Source organism: Phyllostomus hastatus, unplaced genomic scaffold (genome assembly GCF_019186645.2).
Source record: "Phyllostomus hastatus isolate PE091 unplaced genomic scaffold, TTU_PhHast_1.1 phas_scaffold_585, whole genome shotgun sequence".
In the NCBI taxonomy this organism is placed as follows: Eukaryota; Metazoa; Chordata; class Mammalia; order Chiroptera; family Phyllostomidae; genus Phyllostomus; species Phyllostomus hastatus.
Genome location: NW_025334037.1, coordinates 21,473,528 through 21,492,124, shown reverse-complemented (window position 1 = coordinate 21,492,124; position 18,597 = coordinate 21,473,528). Strand labels below are relative to the sequence as shown.

General features: G+C 45.3%; 1 protein-coding gene across 1 annotated transcript; it reads right to left on the bottom strand.

The window, feature by feature from the left end:
• Window positions 1-1,461: 1,461 nt before the first annotated feature.
• Window positions 1,462-10,546, bottom strand: RAG1 (recombination activating 1). The gene is made up of 2 exons (XM_045825446.1): window positions 10,449-10,546; window positions 1,462-5,708 (listed from the first exon to the last, which is right to left on the bottom strand). Exon 2 carries the CDS (start codon window positions 5,692-5,694, stop codon window positions 2,557-2,559), a length of 3,138 nt encoding a protein of 1,045 aa, XP_045681402.1. The 5' UTR covers window positions 5,695-5,708; window positions 10,449-10,546; the 3' UTR covers window positions 1,462-2,556.
• Window positions 10,547-18,597: the final 8,051 nt, after the last annotated feature.

Sequence of the window (18,597 nt, the reverse complement as noted above, 5' to 3'; positions counted from 1 at the left end):
GTGCCCCTTGGTGGGTTGTAAGGGAAACTTGTGGAATCAGATTTCACAGGAGGAAAATGCATTGCACTTGTGAGGTTCCTGTCTCTGCTTCAAAAAAAAATGCTCCCCTCATTGCGGTGAATTTCCTGGAGTCAGTGACTGCATTTGCAATGGGCAATTGTCAAATATCAAACTTGAATATAAAACCAGGGTCGGGGATATTGCAATCTCAACAATGAAGGCAAAAACAACCACAGGCAACATTTCTACATTTTGAAATTCCTGTGGCCAGATGTTCCTGGGGTTTATCAAAATGTGATCTGACTGAGGGATTATTGGGATGACTGTGCTGTAAATTGTGCTGTTAGTCACATGCACGCCAAATAGTTCCTACGATGCTAGAAAGGGGAAATTTAACACTGGAAAGTATTTACAGTGTCACCAATTAAGTAGCAGAGGGGAAATGGGAAAACATTTACAAACCAGTGCCAGCACGCTTCGGGGACTAGGGTGGGTACATGAAGTCAGCTGTTTTACTAGTGCAGACACACGCTATAAGGATTAGGTGAATGAAGAAAAAGGGTCATTCAAATGCCTATTCATTTACAAAACTCAAAACTTTCACTTTGAAGAAAAAATAAAATTGAAATATGCGTATGTTTTTGATAACTAAACTACATGTGTCTTTGTCAGTTATATATATTTTATATAGAAAAAGAGAAAAAACTGCTGTATTTATTAAATGGAAAATACTGGGTTCAATCCCCATAAAAAAACACCAAATGCGTATCATTTTAAAAAATGTCACTGATGCATGTTTGACAGCTGCAAAGCTCTTTGATATACCGTGTATGAAACATGACAGTTATGGTCAACAGAATCAAAGGAAGAAAAAACTAATTAACACTAACATATTGTTTTGACTCACTAGCATATAAAATCCCATGCCTGCTCTAAGATGCCAGCAATTGGCAGTTCCCACATCTCTGAGGATGCAGACAATAGTTTCCAAATAAGTGGAGCCACCAGAAGTTTGGGGGCTCTTGGGAGCTTTAGCATTGCTTTCTTATGTCACAAGTCCTAAAGCACGCCAATAACTTAAATACCCCCATCCCTGCCCCCAAGACACATAATCCCAGGGTTATGAACTGTGGGGATTAACTGTGGATCCTAAACAAATATAATCCTGCCTTATTAAAAAAAAAAAGGTTAACTGTTAAACTATACAAAACATGGAATTTAGACACTAAATACCTATGTTCAAATTCCAGGCCAAGACTTATTATCATTGTGACTTTGAACAAATCATTTAACCCTCCATCAGATAGGGCTAATAACAATGTCTACATCTACCCCACAGAAAAATGAGGCAAAAATGAACATGAAAATATTCCAAAGTTCCAAAAAATAAAAACACTCCACAAATCTTAACTCTTCCACTGTACTATGAGCAGACTTACCTAAACTCAGCAAGTGGGAGAAGTAAAAAAGAACCCTGCTACGAAAATATTAAATCAGTGAAAGTAAACTGATCACAATAAAAGAATAACCCACTGCAGAGGGAGATACTCCAGGAAACCTGGATTTAGTAAAACTGACCCAGGTATCAGGCAAAGAAAATCTGGCAGAAATTTTCAACAAGACATTAAATCTGTTTTTATACAGTGAGCAAATCCAGATTTTAAAAGTCTCTGTGGCTTTGAGATTGTAGGACAAAACATTTGGAGACTAAATTAATTGAAATGAAAAGTTACAAAGAAAAATGACACCTGTCTCCTGATAGCTAAGTAAACATGTGTCTCTAGATGATTTAGTAACTAACTGGAGCTAACGGTTGTATTCTTCCAGCTTCATTATTGAAAAATCCATGGCAGCAGATGACTGCCTAAACTTTTAAGGTTTTGGTAGACACATCATTGAAACCTAGAAAAGGTCTAATTTTCCAAAAAAAATCATTTGGATGTAGGGTATTCCTGTATAAATGTATCAAATGAGAAAACAGGCTGAAAACACGGTAAGGGCCATTGTGCCACACAAATGTAAGATATTATTATTACTGGAGAACTATGGAAAGCTCTGCAGATCTTATAAAGTAAGCTGAGATACGTGAAAATTGTAACACAAAGAATTCTACAATATTGGTACAGAAAACACTTGTATCTCAATGAAAACTATAATAAATGGAGAGGAGGGAATGGAAACCACAAGACAAGTTCCTTCCCTGGCCTCTCTGGTCATTCCTCTTTGACACCCTTGGCTTTGACTTTCATGTCCCTCATTCACACATGCACGTATCTGTGTTCATCTCTGCTCCCCTGCAGTTACTCCTATCCTGAGCTACTGAGCTTTTCAGATAACCCATTTCTCCTGTTGCTTCTCTGAGCTCCCTAAATGGTGCGAGCAATCAGCACATCCATTATCCATTCCTGACTGGTTTCAGCATCTGCAGCCTCTCCCACCGACCACCGCTTGGTGGATGACCCCCTGCACACAAGAGCGAAGGGTGCTAGGAGAAGGTCTCAATGCAACCCAAAGGAAAACTCATTTGCAAAACCACCTCATAAGCGGCTGTCCTACTTAAAATTCCATTGAATCTTGAGTTTCCAGAGAGTCCTCCAGGCCTAACGGGTCCTCTTCTAAACATCCCTGGGAGTTTACGGAAAACCCAGAGTTTTTTAATGCATTATGAGCATTCATAAACTTCTGAAGGTATTTGGAAGTATACAGCCAGTGATGCTTCAAGACGTCTTCCATTTCGTAGCACTTTGACTGCCTGGCATTCATTTTCCTGAAGCGCCTGAACAGTTTGTTGCCTGACTCGTTTCCCTCGCTAGCCCAGGCCCCGATGGAGCCGTCCCTCTCAATAATTTCAGGGACGTGTGCCAGGGTTTTGTGAAAGTAATTGGTGATTTTGCCCTCATATCTATACTTGAACTTGGTAGAGAGGAGCTCTGCAAACCGCTGCGAATTGAAACTGTACTGGCAGAGAGACTCGGGGCACTCTTTAGCGGGGCACGACGAGCGCCACACGGGTTTCATCTTCAGATAGAGGTCCATCAGCTCCCTCAGGGCCTCGTGCCTCTCCTCGGAGGGAATCAGTTCACACACGGCTTCCACCGTCTCTTTGGTCATGAGCTTCCTGGCAAAGTTGCCATTCATCCTCATGATTGGTTTCAGGTTCATCTTCTTCCGGAGATGCTTGTCCAAGGTAGCCTGCCACCTTTTCCTTTCCTCTTTGGAGGCACTGGGATTCTTATACACCTCCCCTATCTCTAGCTGGAAGATCTTGTAGAACTCGGCCGCATTGCCAATGTCGCAGTGGAGCGCATCTATGGAAGGGACGGTCTCAATGAAGGGCTTGGCTGAGACCCCTTTCACCCGATCCCGGAGTTCTTCCACGGACTCGTGGAACGGGTTGGAACGCCAGACCTCATAGCGCTCCAGGTTCTCCGTGTGGCTTCTGGTTATGGAGTGCAGGACAAGGTTCTGAGAAGCTTCCAGGCGGGTGGCATCACAGAGGGTGCAGATGTAGACCGAGCCAGAAGCCTCGAGGCCTTCCACTTCACGAACAAGTTTCTCATCATAGCCAGTACCCCTGAAGATGAACTTGAAAGTCCGGAGGATGCCTCCCATTTCAAGCATCAGTTCGCTGTTCTTCATGGCCTCCCTCTCGGCAATGAGAGGGCTGAGGATGGCTGTGAGGGTCTCATGGTCGGACTCGTCTGCCAGCATAAGGCACAGGGGCTTGCAACACAGTTCAGAGTTAGGTTTGGCTTCCTCGAACACCTTCACACTCTGCGAGCCGTGTGCTATGGTAATTTTCATGACTGTGAAGGAGAACCGCACCGCCTTCTCTGGAACTGCTGGCCCGCTCCCATGCTTCTCACTCACATCTCCCATCCCGTCACACGACTCCTTCACCACCACAGTGAAGGGGCCGTTCAGGTAGTCATCGAGGTCTTGGGCTCTCATGCCTCCCAAGATGTCTTCTTCCATGTCCATCAGGGCAGACACCAGCGCTGCATCATAGCGAAACCGCTTCGCAATGGTGTCCACTGGGTAATCGTCCACAGAGGAGGACAGTCCAGACAGTCCATCGATAATGCCCACATCGGTGCTAGAAGACACGTTCTTCAGAGGTGGCTGCCACTCGAAGGGGTGGTAGCCCGGCAGAAGGACTTTCTCGGCATTCCGAAGGGCGTGCAAAGGCTGGAAAATCTGCCTCCCCGTGATGGCTTTCACTGTCCTGTACATCTTGTGGTACTGACTACAGCTGAGGAAGGTGTTGACACGGATGGCCAAGCACACGGCGGGCTGCAGGCCGGAGCCACGTCCCTGCATGAGGGCCTCCAGCTCATCGGCTTGTCTGTGCTCATTTCTTGCCCTCAGTGCCAGCAGGAACAGGGTCAGGCACACGGACTTGACATCTCCACCTTCTTCTTTGTCAGCAAAGGCCTTCACCTGCAGCTTGAGCTCCCTCAGACGGTGCTTCTGAGCCCTCCGGGTCAGTGACAGGAGGTGCTGGCGGGGCCGGCCTCCTTTATTAATATGCACAAAAGTCTCTTTTGAGTTCTTGTGGGTTGAGACGTGGTGATTATATTTTTCCAAGCTGACCTCCTCGTTGCACTCTTTGGCTGGACATTTCACCATCAGGGAATTCAAGATGCTCAGAAAGGACTTCACCGGACTCTCCAGGTCAGTAGGGAAGCAGGGATATCGGCAAGAGGGACAATAGCTGCCCATGACTTTGAGGCATCTGAGGATGCAGATCCTGCAAAACACATGCTTACAGGTGGTCTCCACTGGGTCAGCCAGAATGTGCTCACAGATCTGGCAGGAGATAGATTTCACAAAGTGTGCCGGGAAGTCCACTGCGAGGAGCTTGGTGCTAAGATGAATCTTACTGCAGGTGGCAATCTGCTTCATCATTTCCTTGCTGCTGATCTTCGCCTGAGCTCTCTTCTTGCGCTGACGCACTTGTCTTGCTCGGTCAAGCACCATTTTGAGTTTTTTGCTGAGCTGCACGTTTGGCTGATGACTCTTCCTCTTGAGTCCCCGACGGGCATGGTGGCAGATGTCACAGGATGCTGTGTGGGGCTGCCACTCCATGGCTGCATTCCTCGGGAAGTAGACCTCACTTGGGGCACTTCTGAACTTCCTGTGCATGACCCTCCAGCAGTTGTGGCAGAACTCAGTGGGGTGGATCGAGTCAACATCTGCCTTCACATCGATCCGGAAAACCTTGGCAATCAGGTCTGGCCAGGAAGTGGCTCTCTTTTCCTTCTTTCGTAAAAGGACTTGGGTTTTACCATCCACGGGCCCGTGGACTGGGTATCTCCTACTGTGCTCCATGTTTTTAAAAGAATTCCCACAGATGCGGCAGAGATGCCGAAGGTTGGCTTGGTGGATTGCTTTTTCTCTTGCCTTCCCTTCGTCATCATAGGATTTCTTCAAAAACTTAGGGTGAGGCTTTAATGCTGGTTGTGTCAAGGCCGGCTTCTCAGCCTCAGGCTTGTCCAGGGCTGCAGGAGATTGCTCCAGAGAGAGTTTCCCCTCAGAAAAATCTTTCTTTTCCATTGGAGCTCCTTCGGGCGCCTTTTCCAAGGATCTCACCCGGAACAGCTTAAATTTCCATTCTGAAAATTTAATATGTGGGTGCTGGATTTCATCCGGAGTAGAACTGAGTCCCGGAGTGGGTGGCAAGGAGACAGCCATGCTGGCTGAATTGCCTGGGAACAATGAAAACAAGTCAGATTAGAAAAAGACTTCAACATCTCGCTGATGCATCTTGGAAGGGATACAAATTAATACGTTCAAATAGTTACTCATTAATTCATCCAGAAAGTTACTTATTAAACCTCCTATTGTAATAGACTATGGTGGGTGCTGATCACCCAGCAGAGAACAGAGTAGTTCCTTGTTCTGGCACTGCTTGTGGTCTCTGGACCGTGTATGGAAGTCCATGCACCACCAGGTGCTTCGCTTTGCTTTATATACGTGTGTTTGTTGTATATACATGTGTGCAATCTCATTTCCTTTCCACCAAAAGCTTCAGGTCTTTGAGAACAGAATCTTTGAGTAAGTCATCTTTGTCTCCCCCAGATTCCTAGTACTCAGGTGCTCAGTAGTTATTCGCTGAGTACCTGCAAGGAAAAACTAGCTACTAAAACCAAAGAAAAGTCATATTGTTCACATTGCATTAGCCTCATTGCACTAGCTGGACAATATATTTCCAGCTGTTTAAAGCAGTCGTCTGGGAAGTAGGTTGTTTACTTCTTCCAAACAGGCCATAAAGGATGATAAAGCTACTAACCCAAGAAACTAATTGCTCACTACTTGAAGGATAAAGTGAATGTTGAGGTTTATGAATGCGAGCTAATAATAAGAATCATGGGTAGTAATTTTGTTTGCAATTTTAATTAGTGAACACTGCTATAAATTACAAGGCTGTGTCTACATTAGAAACAAAAAATACATTACTCTCTAAACCTGCATTAAACCATAATGGGCACATACAAAGATTCCAAAGGACTTATAAGATGAAAAATTCAAGTCGTTTCACATATAAGCCTAAGCAGCTTTGCAGTGTTTGTGGGGCTGCCATCCTGAAATTCATCCCTGGGCAATGGCCAATGGCTCTAGTGTTTGTAGCAAGAGGTGGGAGTAATATTCATCTTCTGGCAAAAAAATAAGAAGTGCTATTAGGTATGCCAGGAAAACCTAAAATTCTGGGGGGTGGTGTGGACCTCAGTAAGTGTTGAAGGATAAAGTCTGAAAATGTCATTTGGGTCCTTTCTAGAACCAGTTGGCCCACTACTCTCAAGATCCTTTGGCACACGTGAGTGGGAAAACAGCATTTGTGTTTTCAGCCTTCTCTCCCAGATTAGCCTGAGCTAACACTCTTGAATCGCCAGTTACATCAAGCAACACTTTTCCCCATCAATTAATTAGCTAACCAAAGTGGTGACTTTTTTTTTTTAATGATCGTGGGGTCCGGGAGACCAGCCCTCGGGTGAACGCACTGAGTCCGCAGATGGGATGGGGGCGGGGCGAAGGGGCTGATCCTGACTGCGGCTCACAACGTTTCTTTTGGGGGCATCCCCTCAAACTCCTGAAGTCTGTTCCATCTTGCACGCATTTTGCTTCAGAAATTGCTGTTTTCCATAAAAAGGAAAAGCCAATTTCCAAGACTCGGTTAAAGGGAAAATCCTGTTAAATTGTTCTATATGCAGAACCATGTGAGAACGAAGCCAATTCCAAACTTTTTGAAAGGTCCCACTAACCTCAAGAGTCCTCCTGCTCAACCCAACAAACACCTCAGCGACACATACAGTTCAGTTAGGTTCCTAAATCCCGTCCTGTGTCAGGGGTGAAAGCTTTCCATGTCTCCCCTGCCCTACCAGCTTGAACTCATCCCCAAATGCCTTTTCATTCCTTTAGCCTTTCCCTTTCCAGTCCTTTTAGAATGCACTTGTTGTCTGGAATTCAGCGATAACAACAATCCTCACCAGAGCTAATCACAATGAGTCAGTGAGCACCAGACGTGTTGCAAAGGTCCCTAGAACTCTCTCCCCTCCCCTCCCGCTCCTCCGCTGACTCCCACTGGTCTGTAATGTTATATCAGAATCTACCAAAATGCATTGATGTAACTGCTCTCACGGCAAGAATGCCATCACCAAGCGGTCATTAAAGATTGACATACAAAGCAAACGTATTTGTTAGATTGCTTTCCAACTCAACTCCTAAAAGTTTATTCAAACTAGAAGCAAGAAGCACGGGAGGGGGCGCTGTTACTCTTGTTTTTGGAGGAATAGTCACCAAAATGCTAATAATAGTTATCAGTGGAAGCTAGGGGTGTTTTAAGTTTTTTATCCTTACCTACGATTTTCACTTTTTCTCAAATTACCATGTATTACTTTTAGAAGACAGAACTTTTAAGAGCTATAGTTAAAGAGGTTTTTTTTAAATATATCTAAATAGCAAAGATTAAAAACATCGCTATTTCTCAGCTTTAATGATAGCATGAGGAAATGAAGACATTTTGGAAGGAGTGTACATTGGTATAATACCTCTAGTGGACAACTTAGCAATGTTTCTAAAAAGCTGAAATATATTTTATCTTTGGTATGATAAATCTGCTTTTAGGATGTTTTCTATAGAAACAATCCAGCCCTTGCTGGTGTGGCTCAGTGGATTGAGCACCAGCCTATGAACTGCAAGGTCACCAGTTTGATTCCCAGTCAGGGCACAAGCCTGAGCTGCAGGCCAGGTCCCCAACAAGGGGTGCATGAGAGGCAACTGCACATTGATGTTTCTCTCCATCTCTTTCTCCCTCCCTTCCCCTCTCTAAAATAAATAAATAAGTTCTTAAAAGAAATAAAAAGAAACAGTCCAAAAGGTTATTCTTGTAGGAATAAACATTCCACAGGATATCCCCTCTTATCTGGAGATAGAGAGAAAGATTTGTTCTAAAAATTGCTACTTTAAAATAGGAAGCAGCATAAATAATCACCAATGGGGCATTATTAAACTATGGTCCAGTATAGAATGGAAAACAGTGCAGAAATTTAAAATTTCTATATGCACTGTTGTATATATGCAATTTCTATATGCATTGATAATACAATAAGATGCCCATGTGTCAAAACAGAGAACAGAACAACAATAGCAATGTAGTAGGGCTCCTTTTATGCATATTTGTTCATATTTCCATATACCTGAAGGTGCAGAGATTCTGGAAGGGTGTGCACTAAAATCTTTACTATGTTTACTCGCCAGGAAATAAAATTAGCAGTGGTAAGAAGATCTCTTTATTTTATATTTTGTTCATTCTTGTATCACTGGAATTTTTCACAACAAACATTATTTTTAAAAATTTGTCATCAATTCAGTTTAGGGGAAAATGTTTTAAAGACCAGATCTACATGTATATTCATGGTCACTTTTTCATATTTCTTTCTACATTTTCCCCCAGAGAAGTTTAAGACCTGGCTAAACCTCAAATCTGACCACCATCCTTAGCTTATCTTTCTTTTCTGGTAAGCATGTAGAGAGCGGACTAAAACATGGAGCTGTAGACAAAACGAAGTTAGAAAAGTTATCTTATAGCCATTTTTTCACACTCAGGAATCCTGCAAATGCTTGCTCTCCTTTCTACTAACAGAAGTTCCCCATGGTGGACCAACCACAGAATCTAAAATGCAGAGTGGCTGTCGCTGGCTCAGGGCCATCCCCATTGGATGCTGCCATCTCAGCCTTGCCATCACCTGCCAACACAGCTACTGCGGTCCCCAGTACCGGGCACAGAGCCATCTGTACAAACCAGTCTGGGTGGCTTGGGTGAGGCAGAAGCTGTCATTGGTGGGGAGTGCTGTCAGTTACTTCAGGAGGTTGGGCCACAGCAGCAGCACCACCCCCCACCCTAGTCCAGCTCCTCACCCTGCACACATACACATATCCATCCTAGTACTTGTCCCTCGGTCTCCCCTCTTAACATATTTCAGTTGGTCGACACACAATTTCTAAGTGACTCATGTATGCCGAGGTGTGACCCCTGATTGTCACACCTGTTCCACTCATGCATTCATTCACTCCACCAATACTAATTTCTACAATTTGCCCAGCACCAACATCCAAAAGCCGACAGCATCAAAAGCTTTTTTCTAAGCCTTAGAGGCAGCCACAAAATATCCCCAAGGGCCTTGCCTTTCCTCCAGTCAACTTACTGCTTGAACCACTTCAGAAAGAGAAGTTCATTGCCACAACCCCTGGACAGGAATCCTGGCTCAAGGCCATAACGTCAAAGCAGGATTTCCACAGTGGCAATTCTCAACATTATTATGTATCAGAATCATCAGGGAGCTTGTGCTTTAAAAAATAGTAACAATGCAAATGATCAGGTCCCAGAGATTCTGATTCAGCTCATCTGAGATGCAGTCCAGAAACTGTACTTTTTAACAAACATTCCAGGGATCCTGCTATGAGCAGCCCACTGGCCACACAGTGGGAAACACTGGCCTCCTATTTAGTCCAAGGAATTGCTGGCACGGCCTGCTAATAGCCGAGAACGTACACATTCCCTTCCCCCCGGAATCTGTTCGCTCCTCATAATTTTTGCTTTCCTGGACCAGCACAGTGCTTTTCCCCCTGAGACCTCACACCTTTCCTTCTGCTGATTTGTTTACTCATCCCTTCAAGGAGCACCCCTTCAGCCATGCCCCTGCCAACCGCATCCATTTGTAGGAACTCCGATATTTCGTGCCTTCTCTATGAACCTACGGGGTCTTCCTAAACTTGGCTTCTTATTCCTTTCCAATGTTCATACATTAGAGAGCAAAATCAAATTGATGTCAGTTTCCTTCACTCCCTCCCTTCATCCCCTGCAAGGAAAAAAGCTCAAGTATTTCTGATTAGAAACATAAAAATGGACATAAATATATAGCTGAAGGCAGGGAAAGTCCGAGTGTTACCTTGCTCAGCAGGCTGCCTGGGCAAAGTGTTGGGATGTCTGTAATTTGGTTGATGTTATTGGGTACCAACAAGAAAGCAAAGCGTGCGCTCCTCTCCCTCTTTGCTCTCTTGTCCCTCAGAACAGATGGCTGCATTATTTATCGGCTTCCACTGTCCTTCCCAGCCTCCCCCACCACGGAGGGCTAACCACAGACGATGGCAGCCAATCACGGCCCAGGAGCCCCCAGCTCCAGCTGGCACCTGGCTCTCCAGGAAGCTTTGCTGGGCGACCTGAGCGCAGCACTGCGCACGGGTGTGTGCTGGAGCATTGCCAAAGCTGCCAGTTCAGCCCCGTTTGTTTGGAAATGGTCTTGCCAGCATAAGCTCTGCTTCTGGAAAGATTCTATTGCTCCGTGCCTCAGTTCCCTCCTCCATATGATGTAAATACTAATAGTATATACTCCCAAGAGTTTATGAGGTTGTACAGTGAGAGTTACAGGAAAGTGCCTGCCCTTAGTACAATAGCTACCCATCAAATACTAACTACACAATGATTTTTTATTATTATTTAGAAGTGCTGTCCAAAGCACCCCAGCATCCTCCCCAGCCCCGGTCAGTTCTCAGGGGAGGCTGGGCTTCTTGTGACAACACTAACTTTAAACACTGCTCCAGTTTTCCAGTCCACAGACTTGGATGCCTCAATTTCCTCATCTACAAACTAGGACTAATAATATGAGCTCCTAATTATTGAGAGCAAAAAGCTGGGCTTCCGAGTGCTTTACACACCATTTGTCACAACAGTCCTGCTCATTTGACATTCTTTTCTCCGAAGAGAAGCAGCAACAGCTTGGAGCAATGAAGAGCTGGCCAGTGGTCACATGGCCTCTACACGGTGAAGGCGGGTGGGCTCCCAGAGCCCGTGTCCTTCGCCACTGCACTCTCTTGTAAAAGGGGAGCACCTAAGGCCACTCGTAGCCACGGTGTGAGGATGACTCAGTAATGAACCTAGTGATCCGAGTGCCTAGCACAGTCTGTGTTCCAAAACCCCTTATAGCTCTCAGACCAGCTTTACCCTCTAAGCACCGCTGTGTTCAGCTAGTATGTGAGGGATCACCCTGCTCTCACTTGGGCCCCAGCACGAACGGTCAAAGAGGCAGAGGCTAGGGTTTCTCCGTGCTCTGCTGCCTTTATTAGATACTCCTCTTGCATCCCCACTGCTCTGCACTCGGGCCTGTCCAACCACACAACAGTTCTGGGGACACAGCTCTGCTCAGCAAACTCAAGACAGAGCAGAAGCCACCGCAATAATATTGAGAAAGAGGGAAACGGGCCTGTGGCTCCTAGGAGCTTTGGTGTTTTTGTGCCCAAGGGGATGAAACTTCCGCCTGGGGTTCCCATGACGTTGTAGGGCTGGGCGGATGGGAACAGACTCTTTCCTGAATACAGGGCACATGTTCGAGTCAGCAGGAAGTAGGGCCTTTGGGATGAACCTCAATGTCATCTTTATATCGTACACTGCAGTCAATAGAGAGGATTGCAAGGTGGCTGACATGACAGATGTCCTTCCCATCTGTCCTCTCAGGCTCCAAAACACTCCATCTCCACTAACCTCTCAGAAAGAGAAAGGAAGGGGCAGGTTCTCTTGCTTTACCTTGAAGGAAACAGGGAAACAGTAATATCTTAGAGAATAGGGAAAAAAGGAGCAAAAACCAGCTTCCCAGGACCAGACTTAGGTCATAGACTGACTTAGAAGGTTAAGGGGAACGAGCGTGACCAACCGCCTGACCTGCCCGGGACTCTCCCATATTTAGCCCTGAAGGCCAAGGCCACACAGGCAGTCAGTCATCCTTCTGTCCCAAACCAGAACGGGAAAAGGTTCTGAGCTCAAAAACTTCATAGATGGAATCTTCTTCAACTTGTTCTTGCAGAAGTCAGATGGTTCAACGAGACTCATCAAAGAACATTATCCAGGCTGTGGGGAGCAGGGGCATGAGGGTCAGACTAGATCATGGGAGATCTTTCTTTTTCTTACCATACTTACCATGAATTTTTTTGTATTTTAAATTTTTAGCAGCCGTGTATTACTTTCATAAATATAAAAAGCACAATATTTACAAATAAATAAAGTGTTAACAATGTAAAACAAGACAAAAAGCATTGGGTGCATGTGAAGATAAACTCTTCTCATTGTTTTGTTTCAGAAACATCTGGGTTTGTTTACATGAGATTCTGCAAGGGCAGGTGTGCCAGACTTTCTTGTTCTTCCCCACGACACCTGGGGGCTCGCTCTCCCATCCACGTTGAAATCCTGTTGCCCTCACCTGTCCTCTGCTGGGAGATGGGACCTCCACTGGCCACTAAAACTCCACACACTCTTCTTGTTTCAAATCTTTTCCACGTAACGAATTCCACCTGGAGCCCACTTACACTTCCATCAGAAAACGGCCAAGTCGGAGCTGCCTGAAATTCCACGTTGCTCCAGGCAAATTAAAAATAAAGCACTGCTGACAGGTCTTGGCCAATTTAGCAAGCAGGAAAGAATGAAAAGGGCAAACGAGAGTTTGGACGACTCAAGGCCAGGTTCCAGCCTTGAGCGCAGCCCACCTGCTGAGCGCTTAGCTGTGGTTAATCCTGGAAGTGCCAGCAGGCCCTACACAGGCCAGCTCCCACTGAGCACATACACCAACCAACATACCCTCCCTCCCTGCACCCACCTCTCCATCGTCCTTAGCAGGCTGCCTACCCTTATTCCCCTTGGCTCCCTGCAGACCCTTGTAAAGAGACCTTTTCAAATTCAATTTCTTCCCAGACAGCCAGGAGCTCCGGTTGCTGATATCAATCAAAATCTACTCCTGCCGCTGTGGTCTGAGTGCGTGAGCACTGCATTTTGTGCTCTTATCATAATCCAGCAGATGCTGTTTACTGACATTGTGATTACAAACGTAAGCCTGTATCTGTATCTCCGGCTAGCAAAACTCTCGTCTTCTAACATCGAATTGAATGCTAGAGCTAGAAGGGAACTTTGGGGTTATCTGACCCAATGGATGTGTTTTATTCGTAGGAAACAGTCTCCTGGAAGGACAAAGTCCCCTGTTCAATGTCACAGGAGGGAATTAGGAGTTACAAACCCAGCCTCCCTGGTCCCAGGACAAGATCCTTTCCACCACACGGCGAAGAGAGCATCCTTCTTTCCCAAGCAGCTTGCTTCCCTTAGCCTGGAAAGAAACTCAAGCTGGCCACGAAGCAGAACCTGAACAGGTCATTGCTAGATTAGCGTCTTCAGCGGCGTGCAAACTTGCCACCGCCTTGGTGGTAAAGAGCCAGGATCCCCACACGCTCATTCCTGCCCCACTTCCACAGTCTTCAAATTGCTTTCTAATTAACTCGACGTTGATTATCCCTGTTAGTAAATTTTCTAATGCGTTATTAATTGCTCTAAACGTCAGCTGCAGCTCATTCCCCACAAACTGAGGAGTGCCGCAGCAGGCTCTCCGGTGTGAGCGAGACTGTTTCTCAAACAGCTAGCGCCACCGTGTGGGCAAAACATTCTGCATCAGCCATTGTCAACCTTTTTCACCTCGTGGCGCCCAGAGACATTACTAAAATTCTGCAGCACACCCCCCAAAATTTTTTTTGCCAATCTGCCCCCCACAAAAAAGGGTATAATTTTGATGCACACCAGACAGCTATCGTTGGGTTGGCTTATGTCACTTTTTTATTTGACAATTTAAAGGAAAAGAGGTCAGTGCCACTGACTGAATAGTTGGGTATTGCATGTTTTAGAAATTCTTGCGGGGCACCGGTGTGCCTGACACGGCACACAGTTGAAAATCACTGGTCTATATCACTGAGCTATCAGAAAAAACAAATCTCAAAATTTGACTGAATGTGTGAACTAGTTTGGAAGGAATCTTGAGTTCGCTTCTCACCTCTCTTCTTCCCCTCATCCGGCCTTCTATCTTCCCTCCCAACCCCTCCACCGTTTCCTACCTGTCAGGAAACCCCCACAAGTCCTGTGGACTAAGAAACAGCACCCAGAGCTTAGGCGGTTGAAGTAATTTGCTCAGGGCCCACAGCTGAGTAGCTCCGGTCTTCCACTGCCATCGGGGTCCGATGTGGAACTCCAGTCTCACTGTTTTGCTACTGCTAACTGGTCCCAGAAAACACGTAATAAATGCCTCCTCCTCGTTCCTCAAACAAGTGAAGACAGGAGGACCACGTCTTCGTGCGGGACTTGGGGGAGCTAGAAAGTGATGTCCGGTGTTCAGGACTCAACCGGACGTCCTTCCGAATTTCGGGACATCTGTTCCGTTTTCAAACCCCGAATATGGAAAGGCATTCCTTTCCTCCTTCTGATTTAGCTGTGTGCAATCTAAGAATGAGTTCGACCACCGATGGAGGGTGAGTTTGATCTAAACTTCTCAAGGTTAGCATTCAAGTTTGAGGAAGGAGCTTCCTCGAGCCAAGCGTAAACACAATGGCCTGAAATGACTAATTGCAGGGCAGCGATAAATGCCTTCACAAAAGTCAAACTGACCCTGGCTGGCGTAGCTCAGTAGATTGAGCACGGGCTGCGAACCAGGCATCGCAGGTTCAATTCCCAGTCAGGGCACATGCCTAGGTTGCAGGTCATGGCCCCCAGCCACTGCACATTGATGTCTCTCTTTCTCTCTTTCTCTCTCTCTCCCTCCCCCCTTCCCTCTCTAAAAATAAATAAAATCTTTAAAAAAAAGCCAACCTGGCAACCCCCCCTTGCTCCCAAATTCGGGGGGCTCCAAAGAGGTCACAATAATACAAAGGGCTTTTATCTATATTTACTACATGGCTTCATTTTCTATATAATGAGAACAATGGCTACATTTCTAATAAATTTTAATTCGAAACTATATTCCTTTGCAACTAATGCATAGTGATTCTGGGGAGAAATGGAAAGGTAGAATCAACTTCTAATTATTTTGGTGCAAAAATTTCCCATAAATTGTCTGTGGCATGTTTCTGTCCACAGAGTTTGTCATTCACTATGTTATTTAAATGTTTATGTTGTTATAAATTTTTCCTGGGTTGAGTGGGATTTTCCCTCCACTCAACCAAGAGTACAGTTTCCAAATGCCGATAAAATTTCACTTTACCATTAACATTACAGACAAAAGCCTGTGTCTTTATTTCCACATGGAGAGATGGGAGCTATTGCAATCATTTTATTTACTTCCTTACGTAAGCTAGCTGAGTCGAGCTTTAGCTGAGATTTGTCGTTCTTTGTGCTTCTATCAAAAAAGAATTTATCTTAGCCCTGGCTGGCATAGCTCAGTGGATTGAGCTCGGGCTGCGAACCAAAATGTCGCAGGTGCGAATCCCAGTCAGGATACATTCCTGGGTTGCAGGCCATGACCCCCAGCAACTGCACATTGATGTTTCTCTCTCTCTATCTCCCTCCCTTCTCTCTCTAAAAATAAATACATAAAATCTTTTTTAAAAAAAGAATTTATCTTCATTCTCCTCCCTCAACATTCCAGTCTCTGTATTGCCCCTGCCTTCCTCATCTCTCCGCATAAAACACCAACCATTACAAAAAGCCATGTTTATCTTTCTTTAACATGTACTACATGTATTATACCAGAAAAACATGAAAAGACAACATGAATAGTCATGAGACCTCCTAAGTCTCCTTGTGGCTTCTCTTTGTCTTTGCCCACAGACCGTTAGGTAGAGACTGTGTAAGACACCAGAAATTAACTCCTGGTTGAGTGGGTTTTGGCTGCCTGGACCCCTAAGTCCCTTCCCCCACAACGCCATTTCTCTTTGGTAATAATCAATAACGATATAATGTAGTGTTGAAGTAACTTATGGTTTATGCCTATTGATGTGAAGGTGGGTGTCGGACTGAATCGTGTCTCTCAAAAATCAAAAGTTGAAATCATAGCTCCTGGTACCTCAACCTATGACTAGATGTGCAGACAGAGCCCTTAAAGAAGTGATTAAATTAAAATGAGGTCATTGGGGTGGGCTCTCATCCAGTCTGACCGATAGCCTCACAAGAAGAAGTCTGGACACATCCAGAGAGCTGCCGCAGCTCAATACCAGAGGCTCAGTAGCTTACACAACAGAAGTGTATTTTCTCACAGTTCCGGAGCCTGGAAGTTCAAGACCCAGGGCTGCTCTCTGGGGAGTCCCTTTCTCCTGGGCCTGCACACGCTGCCTCCCCTTCGTCCTCACATGTTCTCTTCTCTGCGGGTCAGAACTCCTCGTGGCTCTTTCTCTTCTGACAAGGACCATAAAAAAGGGCAAAAGGAAACTATGCTTTCATGTGGAACAATTTTCAAGAGCTTTGTTAGTGAAAAAGCAGGAGGGAAGCGGGGTACAGACTGAAGTACAAGCTAACATGTAGATAAAAAGAGGGAAAATATGTATGTAAGTTCCTATTTTGCTTATATATGCATCTGTTATTTCTGGAAAGAGGCACCATCTGCCTTCATAAAAGGGGACTATTGGAGAGAGATGTTGAGATTCCTCCAGGAACTTTTGAATTAGAAGCTCCTGTGGCAGAGTTAGTTCCTTGCTTCTTCCAGCTGGTGGCGCTGCATTCCCCCCGTGTGGCCGTGTTACTCCAGTCTCTGCCTCCATGGTCACATTGCCTCCTGTGCTCTCAGTGTCAACCATCCCCCTGCCCCTCTCTCATAAGGACACTAGTGATTGCATTTAGGGTGCATCTGGACAATTCAGGATAATCAGCTCATCTCAGAATCTATTTGATCACATTTGCAAAGTCTTTGCCATGAGGATAGCATTTATAGGTTGCAGGGATTAGAGCCTGGTATCTTGGCGGAAGAGGGTGGAATTACTTATTTACCCTATTGTATCTACCTTAAAAAATGCTAAAGGAAGTTTACTGGTTCACTGTGCAAATGTGTCCTACTAATGTAATAGAGGAAACTGGGTGAGAGATATATAATATAAGAGGGTTCTCTGTACCACTGTCTCAATTTTTCCCATGCCTTTTAATGCCTCGGGGGCCACACTCCCATTCACGTGATGGTCTTTCTCCTTGCACTGCTCACCTGTTTGCCTCTTGGTGACCTCTGGAAGGGTGGCTGGTCAGAGACCTCTCGTGGGTCGGGCAATGCCATGGGAAAAGGCCACACAGACACCAGGCTCTGAGTACTGGTGGGACAGCCTCTCCTTTCTTGAATATCCTGGTCATAACAGATGCCACTAGCCAATTATCCCAACTTCCAACTCAGCCTCTCAGGGAAACATTTCAAAAGGTGCCTCAGTTTCTTTATTCGTAGAAGCAAAAGGGGAGGAAGCTGAGGTGCCAGGATCTCCACTATTTCACTCAGCATCACGCTCACAATTTTTGTTTTATCCTGTTTTGCTTTATACTGTTGTTTGTTTAATATTTGTCTTTAAAGGAAGTCGCCTTAGTTACTTAAAATAGAATAACAATTAGTACCAGAGTGGGGGAGGGGGGACAACAGGGGAAAGAAGCAGAAGGGTTGTCAAGGAACATGTGTAAGGGACCCACGGACAAAGCCAAAGGGGAGAAGGACTAAGGGTGGGAGGTGGCAGTGGGGGAGCAGGGGAAAGTGGTGGCAAGAAAACGGAGACAACTGTACTTGAACAATGATTAAAAAATTTAAATAACAATTTAAAAATCCTAAAATAAAAAATAAAACACAAAAAATGATTTTTATATTATGAAATGGTAGCAGCAGAGATACAATGTAGGAGGCAGGGTTAGTGTGCACGAAGGTCTACCAGCACCAACCAGGTACTTCACCTTCCCCAGATCGAAAGGATTGAAAATTGGGAAAGCAGTTCAGTGTCAAGTGCACCCAATGTTAATATGCCTCCACCTAAAATCCTCTTGTGCACTACCCACAATGTTTCATGTACAATGAGACTCCATGTGATGTCTAAGAAACTCTCTGGCTCTAAAATCCTGCCACTGGTGCCTATTACAAATCATCCGGCACCTGTCACTGATCAACTGACTGCAGAAAGTCAATGCAGGAACATGCCCAGTGGGTGGCAGGGTTGAGACACTGCAGATGCGCTTTCTTAATATAGCTCCTTTCGTTTACAGCTCTTCCTCCTCACCTGCTGTTTGTCTGCATCTGCCTCCGGGTCCCCGAGGAAAACAACAGACCAGCGCATCACTTCATGCAGAAA

Bases quoted from the DNA above. Each gene is read 5' to 3' on its own strand.
- RAG1 (XM_045825446.1), bottom strand. From the start codon at position 5,694: ATGGCTGTCTCCTTGCCACCCACTCCGGGACTCAGTTCTACTCCGGAT.